Raw genomic sequence first — 13,147 nt, 5'->3', positions numbered from 1 at the left:
CAAAACATGGAATTAATAAGACACTTCTCTCTTTGATAAAACTAATGTCATAACGAGGTCTTCCTTAATCTGAAAAAGAGCATGTTATTTGTGAGGCGATCTCACAAGTCTTTATCTGTGAAACAGATCAACCATATCGATATTTACAATAAAAGTTAATACTCTTAGCACAAAAAATAATAATTTTTTATGGATGACACAAATAAGATATCCGTATCATAAAATACGACATGTGAGGCCGTCTCACACAAGTTTGTGTCTTCGGAAAAACAGTAGACAAATTGAATTAATTGTTAGCATTTCAATCATATTAGCCTACATAATTTTACCTCTTCAATAATATTTATCGTCGGATGAGCTTCATCGGAAAAAAAACTTAATTTATTTTTTGCTTGATTGTTCATGTTTTTCAATTTATCACGGTTAGAAAACCATGAGAAAATTCATAGTTTACATATTACAATTTATAGGATTTCATACCTAAAAGTCTCTTAAGTTTTCTGGTTTTTTGGACATGTTTGATGATATGTTGATTTTTTTATATAACTAATGTCTGATTACACGCTTTATAGTTGGAGTAATTATATAAACAAGATATGTTTTTTTTTTTTCGAATTAATTATTTTTCTTTAATCTAAAATTTTAAAAATATAGATAAAGATAAGAAATATTGTTAAAATGCTGATAAATATATATGATTGAAAGATTTAAAACCTTAAGGTTATTTTAGGAAAATATAATAAAAAAACGAATAAAGTTGAATAATGAGGGGTATAATTGTGTTATTAAATAGGGCTTCACCAATCAATTAAAAAAAGTTAGTATGGAGACATCAACTTTAAAATATAGCATAGATGTATGAAAATAATGGAAATGAAAGATATATCTCGGGACTAAGTTGAAAGCTTCTAAAGGAGGATTTATTCTAGATGGCTTGGGAGTAGGGATGTAAACGATCCAGACCAAACCAAACAGTATCAGGTTTGAGCTTGGTTTGTTTAAGATTGTTTGAGCCTCGAGCTCGAGTCGAGCTTCTATTATCAGGCTCGAGTTTGGTTTGTATTGAAATTACTGAGCTCGACTCGTTAAAAGCTCGTTTAGCATTTTAATCAAGCCAGACTCGAGATTGATTCATTAATAGCATGTTTAACAAGCTTTGCTTGAGCTCGTCTCGTTTTCGAGCTCGATAAGCATAGAATTGAGCTCGAGTTTGAGTTTAAATCGAGCTTGTTAAAAATTAAATATATCTGTAAACTAATTTTAAATCAGACATAAAAATGTAAATTCATTCATAAATAACCAAAACTACACAAATATGAGCTAAAAAAAACATAAATCAGTATATTATTTGTGGGGACCCGGACGCTAATCACGTTCTAAATCATAATGATGACTAATTAATCAATTAGTATAAACAGGTCTAATTTTTTTTTCCTTAAATTACACAGCGGAAACGTAATGTAATTAAATTCAAATTACATATTATACATAATCTAACAATTATGGTATGATCTACATAGTCCAACTAACATGTTCGTGCTGAATCCTAAGTTGCTTCTGAAGCCCGGATCTCCACGCTATCTAGTCCAGCCTCGTTCTCTTCTTGACCCTTATCCTGTCCCACCTGTTGTCATGCACACATACAAACAAGACAACAGCCGGATAACTCCGGTGAGATATAAATATCCCAGTATAAATCATGTATACATGCCATCATATAAACAATATAAAAGCATATATTCCCTTCGACGTAGGGGGGAGGCTCCTTGTGCGCGGTGAGCCCGGGGTTACCATGATTTACCTCCTCTCACATACCCGTCGGGCAGGGTGTGAGGGGCGCCCGGGGTGAGCGATTTCACCTTTTGGAATAATATAAAAGCATATATCAAAAATCATATTATATATCAAAATCATGATATCAATCCATAACAAGAATAATCATATTCTATACATGTACCCTAATCCGGAACATAATTCAATATCCAGAATAAATTCTATTCTAAACATGTACCAATATCAGGAACATACTCAATATCAAGAATAACTCCTATTCTAAACATGTACCAATATCAGGAACAGCAAGGAACATGAACCATATTCAGGAACATAATCAACATCAATAAATATAAATTAATATAATCGTCACTCAGACTCGTGACTCCACGTTTTAGACTAGACTCAATCCTAGCCTAGGGATCCCGGTTTCCAGATGTGGTATTCCTATATCGACCAACAGTAATAGAAAAGACTCCAGTTCTATCCACGTCGATATAACCAAACATCCAGTGTCCTGACCTAACCGTCATGGACTGTGGTCCTATCACCAATATCCTGTCCTGTGACAAAGTGCAATGGGCCAGTGACGAGTCCTCACTATCCGGCCCTTCTGTCACAAGATGAAATGTCTACGACTAAGTATATCCGCTTATGACTCAAGACATACATTGTCTATAAATCCATAGACCAAAAATATCAATCGTATTCAATTGCAAATAACAATGCAATAAAATAAAGTATGTGATTTAGGAAAACTCGAGTCAAACCTCACTCAAGTTGTGCAATCCCAACTCAACATTAATTTATACATTTATCTTCTCGCTCAGAAGAAGAAGAAGAAGAAAAAGTCCCGACTCTATCTCGGTCCATTCCCAAATCTGGTAATAACAATATCGAACAGATATAATATCAATATTCAACTCAATTCAATACATGTTCTGATTAATATTCAAATCGAAATATATGCTGATCGATATCCAATCAAGATACACTCTAATCCATAACGACCATATCACTATAAAATCGAAATCACTACCGAATATGTTCAATATCAATCAACTGATGTTTCGACGGTATAACAATATAGTCTCGATAACCCCGTCAGTCCAAACATCACAGATATAATACCGAAACTCATAATCAATATCGATACTAGTCATAATCTCAATAACCATACAAATCTGATATGAATTCTTAGTCAAATCGACTCCAAAAATCATAACAATTACATAATCAATATGTTCTTCAACCTGACTTTGATTCTATGATGTCTAACATGACAAGAACATCATATACGAATCTTATTCAATTCTGATAGGAACTCCAGTTGTAGCCTACGTTGATATGAATTCTTACGTCCAGTTGTAGCCTACGTTGATAGGAACTCAATATTGAAGTCGGATTCGAAATTAAAGGGATGGATTGCTCGTATCCTCAATTTCCCTTGAAGCTTCCCTCGGTTTCCCTTCTCGATTCTGAGGGAAGTTTCTTGTATAGTCATATATATATATATATATATATATATATATATATATATATATATATATATATATATATATATATTTATATATATATATATATATATATATTTATATATATATATATATACACGCTGCTCCTCACAAGCCAAGTGGCGAGTTTACATAATGCATGCCTGGCGCATATGCGCGCCTCAATCCGGCGCATATGCGCCAGAGCTTCTGTCCCATATTGTTGGCTACTGGAGTGCTCGCGCATATGCGCGAGACTTACGGTCTCGTGCATAACCCAACTCGCGCATATGCGCGCCTTCCACTGCGCATGTGCGCCAACTTCTCTGCCAAGCTCGCGCATGTGCGCCGTTCACATCGCGCATATGCGCCGAGCACTTCCTCAGGCTACTGGACGTTCCGCGCATGTGCGCGCATTCAAGCCGCGCATGTGCGCGCATGGTTCTGTCTTCCTCGCGCATGTGCGCCCATACAAGTCGCGCATATGCGCGGGGATTCTTCCTTACACCTCGTGTCAAATCTTCATTCGACTCTCCCGGTCTGATCCGTTCCGTTTATAATTACCTTGATGCATCAATAAATCGTTTCAGATTAATTTCATATTACGGTAATTACACCGAAATCATTTCAGGTTACGGTAATCAAATTCTCGGGCCTTACATTTCTCCCCCTCTAAGATATGATTTCGTCCCCGAAATCACAACAATCTACTCTTACTGTACCGATAATCATATCAGATCTCAAATCAGATACAAGAAGGAGATATACAGAATATGCAATAAGTTCATATCAATCACATCACTCGTGATAAAATCAATGACACACTATTGGCTATACCACATCCGTATATACCAATCAACAACTCATAACAATCAATATCCCAGTCAGAGATATACTTAATCTTCGGTTTCAACTACCAACAGTCATCATCCGACGTTCTGGCTTATTAGTTTATGTATTCTGAGCTATCCTCCTTTCTTCTGAATCAGTTTCATTTCCTTTATCAGATCACTGATCTTAGCAAATTTGCTCTCAAGCATCACTGTAATATCATTCCCATAAGAAGGAAAATAGCAGTTTTCACTGTACAATACTTCAACTCAAGCTATTTCAATACTCGTTTAGTAGCTATTATCGTACAGTAGTTCAAAGGTGACAATGAATCATGTCAACTAGTGCTATAATCCAGCACTACATTTCATGGATATCCTCCAGTATCAGGATAGTTCACTCTGACTATCCGTCAATCTATAAATTATAGATGAAAAATCATGTTATACACTCGGCCAAAAGTATAAAATCAAACGAAAATCACGGTCTGATATAATCAATTTTGGCATTCAATACGATCTGACCTTTTTTCTGACATATCTCTCCGTCGTCTGGTCATATTTTTACATCACCCTGTACAATAGAACCTATACAGATTTGAACAATCGTTCAATCATATCCACTATCTTGGAAAGATTACAGTAGTGTCATCACACAATCCATAGAAATGTACTCCCATTTCTATTTAGAAATCAATAATCAAGATCAGTAATTTAAAAGTTTCTATCTGTCTGTCTTCATCTGTCAGCGATTTAGACATTTCAATACAAATTCTGACATAACTGATTCCATCTGTTTACTTCAAAACTGTCTATTTGAATTATCACACATTTTCTGTTACCAGAATAGTACTGAATCTACTATTCTGTGCATCTGACAATACCTGTCATTTCTAATTCGAACATCTGACACAAACAAATCAGTTAATAATATAAATTAAAGAAAATACCTACCTGGTATTCGGTTCTGACTATCAAAATCAAATTCTGGACAGTCTGATCAAACTTCTGAACTGCTTTAATTTTCAAAATCAGTTCTGACTCGACTGAACTGTATGTAAGCTCAACGGTTCATAACAATCGATATCAAACACGGATTCAGAATGATAACAATATCAGATCAGATTCAGAATATCAATACACAATACTGATTTAATAACTGCATAAAATGCAATTTCTGACATTTCGAAAATTCTGCCATATTCAATGTCGTTCTCAGCCACTGATCACGGTCTCACAGTGCTACAATCAATCAGGATACTATCTTCAGATATCACAGACTCTGAATACAATCTGTTACAATTGAGATTCATATCCGAACAATTCTGTATACACACTCTCAGTACCCAAAATATTCAATACAGCTGTCAACTGTCCGATTCAATCAATCATATGCCGCGAATATATCAAAATATCATAGATAAAACGAGCATATATCATGAGAATATCTCTGAATATCGGATTTATCAACCCATAATTGGAACTGAAGTATATTCCAGAGAAACACATAATCAGATGTAACTCTAACCCTTCAGGTAATAAACCTTTCAACTGATATCTCAATTCTCTCGATTCAATCAGTATCAGTCTATAAGAAATTCTAGAAAGAAACCAGTACCTGGAATCACATCAAGGCCGAAATCACTCTCCCTGATACAGGACCAACATGAAATCTCATCTGCCAGCCTATAGCAAAATTCCTGCTACTAGTAAATCAATCCTGATAGGCTTAGCTTCAGTCATCAACTGAACACATAAGGAATTACTCCATTCCTTTCGATAATCATCGAATCTTATATAATACGGATTTCAAGGAATTCAAAATCAAGAATCCTTACCGTATATCATTCATTCTTTGGCCATTTCAGGTCCAAATCTTACCATTTCCTGGCAAGACTCTATAATAGCTCGGTACTTGTTCGATATGTCAATATCAATCATGCAGTCATCATCAGACAATACAAGTACAAGATAGTCTAACTCAATCTCATTCTCAACTTACTGCAGTATATGATATATCACAGAATATCACTGATATCAAATTTCTTTCCCCAAAAAAATAAGGAATCAAGACTACAGTAAATACAGACTCAACAGGTACAATGTATATCAATGCAACTCAGTCAAAGATAATCGTAAAGAATGCATTAGTATATATCAATACATATGCAATCTAATCATAAAAGACCAGTATATGTAACTGTATCATCAAGTGTGTCCTGGATCTGTTTCTCGATCACCACCCCCAGATGATCCTGCTCCCTGAAATCTTCGGGCACCTTTCTGTGGACAGACTCTACCAAAGTGTCCTTGCTGTTTACAGAAGTTGCACCGACCAGTCACTCAGTGGCATAGCTCCGGGGAATGTCTCCCACCGCAATTCCTGCAATAAACTCCAGTATAATTCGGACTAGAGCCACTGGAGCTAGATGAACCGCTCCCAAACTTCTTGAATTGCTTCTTTTGAACTTTCAACATCTCTTTCTTTCCACCACTGCTACTGCCAATCTCGATTCTGGAAGGCAGTTGTTGTGGTATCGGTGTTGGAAGAACATATGAAGCTTCCTTTTGTCTCATTAGAACGGTTTCTGCTCTTCTGGCTCGATTCAGAGTATCAGTAAAATTACTCGGTTGTTTCACAGTTACCAAGGTGCGTATTTCTGGATTCAAGCCCTTGATAAATGTTGCGTGTTTTCACTACCGCAAGTATACGGTGTCAAGTTTTAGTACTGTATGAGTACAGATATCGATCCCACGAGGAGTAATTATTCAAAGTTGTATATTAATTACCATAATTGACATAGCTCAACTTTATTTAGACAAATCGAATGGTTGGTTTGTAATCAAGTCAAATAAAATAGTAATTACTGTAATTCTAGCACGCCGTATAGAATTCACTGAAGAAATAAATCTAGAGATATGATTTCGTCTGACTTCCCCTATGCTAAATCGGCATTAACTAACATGTTATTAAATTGCATCGCATTTATAACCAAGAACTCGCATTGTTTCTACTCCCTCTGTCGAGTGATAAATAGAACTGTATTACCTATTACCGATTTTAATATGTCTATTCAAAATCAAGCAACACGTAATAAATGCAACCAAGGTCCTTTTATGGATTCGTCAGAGTTATACGTCTTTTGCACGTTATAAATATCTAACGATGTGATTTCTCCTGTCCTAATTTCAATCCCCTCTTTCGAGTGTTAGATTTTAATTATTCAATCAATCGAATTATGGCCAGTAATCCAAAAGCATTAATCACAAGAAATCACAAATAAATACGACGAATTAATTAGATGAAAAGTTAAAAAGTCAATAACATAGGTTCAACCAAGACTACATCAATCTCTAGAAAATGGAATTAGTTCATATTCGTGATTAAATCAATACAAAACATGTTTGTAATCATAAAAAACGTAAAAGTAGGAAACCGAATTAAGAACGTGTTGGCGAGAGGTGGAAGTGCGTCTCCGTGTCCGGATTCAGCGTCTTCTATCTCCGTTCTTCGCGTCCCGTACTCCGTGTGCTCTCGCTTTTCCTCTTTTTTCCTCGAGTGGTATGACGGCTGTGCTCCAATATTTCCGAATGCCCTTTAAGTCCGCGCGAAAACCTATTTTAATTTCAGACGTCGCGCTGCGCGCATATGCGCGACACAGACTCGCGCATATGCGCGGGTTTCCTGGAGTGGGCTTCCTTCTTGCGCGCATATGCGCGCCATGAGCGGCGCATATGCGCGCTGCTCTCTGGATGGGTCGCGCATGTGCGCGACCTTGGGTGGCGCATGTACGCGATGCTGTGGACTCGCCCGTTCTCTTTCTCGCGCATATGCGCGCCATGAGCGGCGCATATGCGCGCTGCTCACTGTATGGTTCGCGCATGTGCGCGCTTTGGGAGGCGCATGTGCGCGGGTGCTTCTGCATTCCATTGCTCGCTTGGCTCACATTTCTTCTACTAGGCACCATCTTCGCTCCTTTTCACGCCCTTTCAGTGGCTTCACCTAAGTTCCTGCGATCACACCAAAAATAACAAAAAACGCGTAATTCCGCCCGGAAAGACTAACAATCTATATGAAATATAGGACTAATATAAGTGCATAAAATGCACTTATCAAATCCCCCCAAACTTAAACTTTTGCTAGTCCCGAGCAAAAATAAAACTAAAAATAAGACTGCAGACTCAAGCAAGAAATAAGCACTAACAACTATAGTCATAGATATGCAAAAAATGACAGTGGCCTCAGATTCATTTATTTTTATGTGATTCATATTTACTTGAGAGTCACGTGCGTGTGTGGTATGTCAATGTTTACCTACCTCATCGAATGCTCAAATAGATTCACAGTGCCAAATCGCCTCATAAACTTAAGAAGTCCTCAACTCGGTGCAACTTACACTTCATTAAAACACACATTTACTTACACAGATCACAAAGGACTTTATTGGTGATTGTTTGGCTCAAAAGATATTCATCACAAGTATACCAAAGCTAAAGTCACACAATGAGATGCTTAGAGGCAAATGATTAAAGTCTATACTTATTAACCATGTTTATCAGGTATCCATAGGCTTGATTTGAACAACTTTTCTCCACTAGTATATTGGATAAATGTGACAAGGTTAATAGGTCTTGTAGGCTTGTAACGTTAGGCTACGGCTCATGGCTACAAAAAAGGTGTGGGGATCAAAATTTCAGAGAAATATTTGAATTCATCACTTTCACCCATTTATTGTTTTCTTTTCATTCATATCCATCATTTCCCACATGCTTTCTTTCTCACCACTTTTGATTAATTTTTTTCATTGTTTTTTTCTCTCTTTATTTTCCCTTTTTTTTTTCTTTGAACTTTCTGTACATTCAATTTTTCTCTTTTTCTTTTCAAGGAGTGTTTGAATCATTCCAACACCAATGAACTTATTTCTCTCAAAACTTAGGTAGGATAATAAGTGTATAAGCTTCATTAGGTAGTTGTTTTGGGAAGTAGAATAAATACAAGTGGGGGCTAATTGTGTGTCATTGACACACACCACTTGATAGCAAGCTCAAAATGGGACACTAGGGATATTTCATGTTCGTTAGGTAGGCTCGAAGGCTTGAACGGTTCCAAAGATCGCCTAAATCATTCCTATGTCACATATTATCCGTATTTCGCCTCGAAAAGTGTCCAAACAAGTTCTAGATTCCGTCAATCCATTAGTCAACTCATACAAACCAGTCACATGCAATTTTCAATCAAAAGGATATATGATATAGGTGCACAAAGAAAAGTTAAGCATCTCAAAAATTTATTCGAAGCTCGATGGGCTAACAATTGATAATGAGCAAAGAATATAGGCCCCAAAGATATTGCGAAAGAATGCCTAGATCATTTCTGTGGTCGCAAAAGTGTCAGTTAATGTCATGTAAGGGTTACTAAAATCAGACTTCTCTTGTTTAATTGGCATCACAGGCACGCAAATAGTCTCTGAGCACCAACAATATCAACAAACATGACAGTGCAATAAAATGTGACTCCCAAGTAATAACGAATACATTCATGCTTCAGACTCTCGATTTTATTTTCATCATCGGCCTCACAATAGCTTATCCATGACTAGTCCTAACAATTCTAACATGTAATGAAAATAAATAAATGATATTTTTGTTTTTTTTTTATAACATAAAAAAATAAATGAACATCAAAACCAAAAATTAAAGCAGAAATTCAAAAAAATCAACTCAGATCGACTCATCTCAAATCAAATAATCAAATCACCCCTTTAAACTTAAAACATGCATTGTCCTCAATGTATAATCAAGAAAAAACGGGACAATCATACCTCACACGACGAGCGTCAGTGCTCGCCGTCATCATCATCAACGTCCTCATCCATGTGCTGGGGTGGGGCCTGCGGTGGAGGTCCTGGATACTGTGGTGGTGGATACGGTGGTGGCCAAACAGGTGTCTGGGGAAACATGGGATCATCTGGACCTAAAGGCGGGAACCGCTGAGCAAGGACGGACGTGAAGTCCATCATATAACCCATGGCATAGTCTGTGCGGTACTGAAGCGAATACAGCACCTGGCGCTGCTCAACTAGTAATCTCCTCTGATCCTGCATCTCAAGCTCTAGTCGTCTCAATGTGTCTCCCCTGCGCTGTCGGCCCCCCTCAGGTGGTGGTGGCAGTGGTTGAAGCGGTGCCTGTGGCAGGTCCTCGTCATCTGAATCAACGGGGGGCATATAAGGCGCAACGATGGGAGCCTTCGGTTTGAGAACTTGCTCATCGGGCGACCAAGCAACTCCGGCATGTCTGCATAGGTCGGTGACAATGTGAGGGCACGGGAGGGCGACCGCGGCTAATCCTGTGCCTGCTCTCATGATCGAGCCATATATCAATCTTCCCAAGTTCACAGATTTGCCCATCAAAATCGCAAAGACAAGCGCGACCTTGTCTTTGGTTACGTCGTGGTAATGTGAGGATGGGAGCACTCGAGCCAACACGAATGACGTCCACGCACTTGCATTAGGAGTCATCTCGGATTTCTTCAGTGAGATTGGACCACTCGCGCTTATCTTCCATACGGCGCCTGCCTGACATACAGTCCGGATTACCTCTGAATAATCGACCTCGTCGTCTAAGAATGCACTGTACTCGTCCTCTTCAAGGCTCGGCATCTGATATATCGTATTTATCGTCTAAGAATCAAACGATACCAATTTTCCTCTCACAAGTACCTTTGAGTCATCATGTCGTATCCGCAGATTGGCATAGAACTCTCTGACGACAGAAATCACAGCGTCAAAAGGTGGTTGAGCAAATTCAACCCACTGTCTTCTTTCCAATTCTCGCTCAATAAAACCACGTAACGTCGATAAATTAAATCCCCTCTCTGGGATAATCGACCGAGTCATCGAGTTCTCGTACACCTGTTGAGCTTCTTCACTCCAAAATTTGTGCGAATCAAAGCTCAAAGAGGACGAAGCACCCTTCTTTGATTTCTTCTTTGGTGCCATGTCAATTCAATGATCAAATGCTCACAACAACACAATAACTCAACCAACAAACAGAAACCACAATCGAAGCTAATCGGACCCCCAATACTCAAACAATATAATTTCACTAACCACTAATCCAACAAGCAATGCACGTACACCCACTCACAAAATACTTCAATTTAGAGCATCCACTACACACAATCTCACCAATTTCACATATAGATTTACACCAATGTCAAGATTTGAGTCAAATAATCCGGATAAATTCTTGAGTTCACAAGAGGGTTACTGAAAATTGAAGTGTGGTTGGCTTTTAGAGGAAGGGCGGCGGCGGCGGGGCGGTTCGACGGAGTCGCGGCGGCGGCGTGGTTGAAGGAGGAACGGCGGTGTTGTGCGAAGGCGGGGCGGTGAGGGTTTGGTGTGATCTGTTTTCTGAAATCGCGATCTCGGCCCACCCTTTTTTTTTATACTTAGACGCGCGCATATGCGCGCCTTGGTTCGGCGCATATGCGCGGATGCTTCAGGCCTGAATGCTGGATGTGGCGCATATGCGCACCCTGATTGGCGCATATGCGCCAAACTCTCTGTAAATTACGCGCATGTGCGCGGACAACGTGGCGCATATGCGCTGACCTTGCTGGAAAATTCGCGCTTGTGCGCGTTCATAAATGGCGCATATGCGCCAAAGTTTCTGGAGTATTCGCGCATGAGCGCGCTCGGAATGGCGCATATGCGCCAAACCCACTGCCTGTTTCGCGCATTTGCGCGAAAATAAATCGCGCATGTGCGCCATGCTCCTGTCCATAAATTTTCGATCCCTTTTTTTTTTTTTTTTGAATACCTGCAAAAATAACACAATGCAACTCAATATTTGAATCAAGAAAATTAGAATTAATAAACTAAAGAATTGAAAAAAAATAATTAAAAACAGACGAATGCAAAAATTAAATAATTGTGGGTTGCCTCCCACACAGCGTTTGGTTTAACGTCATCAGCCTGACTTTCTTCAGTCTACTTTGGTTCTCCCAGTGGGATGTTGTCCATGTGTCGCACTTCATTTCCAAAATAATGCTTGACTCTCTGACCATTGACCTTGAATTTCTCACCATTTTTGCATTTTAGCTCAATTGCCCCATGTGGGTACACTGCTTCCACTGTGAATGGTCCAGACCATCGTGATTTTAGCTTACCAGGGAACAGCCTCAGTCGAGAATTGAATAGTAGCACCTGTTGCCCCGGTTCAAAAAGTCGGCGAAGAATCTGCTTGTCATGCCATCTCTTGGCATTTTCCTTGTATATCTTGGCATTTTCGTATGCATCATTCCTAGACTCCTCCATCTCATTCAGCTGCAGCTGTCGTCGTTCGCCCGATGCTCCCTTATCAAAATTTAGCTTTTTCACAGCCCAATATGCTTTGTGCTCCAGTTCCACAGGGAGATGACAAGCTTTTCCAAAGACCAACCTATAAGGAGACATCCCGATAGGTGTCTTGTATGCAGTCCTGTACGCCCATAATGCATCATCTAGCTTGATCGCCCAATCCTTCCGGTTTGTCTTCACTGTCTTTTCTAAGATTTGTTTGATCTCCCGGTTGGATATCTCTGCTTGCCCATTGGCTTGCGGGTGGTATGCCAGTGTCACCCTGTGCTTCACATCATATTTGGCCAATAGTGAGTTAAAAATTTTATTACAGAAATGCGTACCTTCATCACTGATAATGGCTCTAGGTGTTCCGAATCTTGTGAAGATGTTCCTGTGGACAAACTTAACAACAACTCGAGCATCATTAGTACTGGTGGCGATTGCTTCCACCCACTTTGACACATAATCAACAGCAAGTAAAATGTAAGATTGACCAAAAGAAGATGGGAATGGACCCATAAAATCAATACCCCAGACATCAAAAAGTTCCACCTCCAAAATATTTGTTAGTGGTAATTCATGTCGTCTAGAAATATTGCCAACTCTTTGGCATTTATCACATGACTTGACTAAAGTATAACTGTCTTTAAATAAATTAGGCCAATAGAAACCTGACTGTAATACCTTAGCTGCTGTTCTAGATGCTCCA

General features: G+C 38.8%; 1 protein-coding gene across 1 annotated transcript; it reads right to left on the bottom strand.

Annotated features, from left to right (window-relative positions):
* Positions 1-12,087: 12,087 nt before the first annotated feature.
* LOC140810408 (uncharacterized) lies at positions 12,088-12,552 on the bottom strand. The gene has a single exon (XM_073168273.1). It carries the CDS (start codon positions 12,550-12,552, stop codon positions 12,088-12,090), a length of 465 nt encoding a protein of 154 aa, XP_073024374.1.
* Positions 12,553-13,147: the final 595 nt, after the last annotated feature.

Source organism: Primulina eburnea, chromosome 13 (genome assembly GCF_022965805.1).
Source record: "Primulina eburnea isolate SZY01 chromosome 13, ASM2296580v1, whole genome shotgun sequence".
NCBI classification, from domain to species: domain Eukaryota; kingdom Viridiplantae; phylum Streptophyta; class Magnoliopsida; order Lamiales; family Gesneriaceae; genus Primulina; species Primulina eburnea.
Note: the sequence above shows the minus strand (reverse complement) of the source record. Positions and strands in the feature narration are given on the sequence as shown.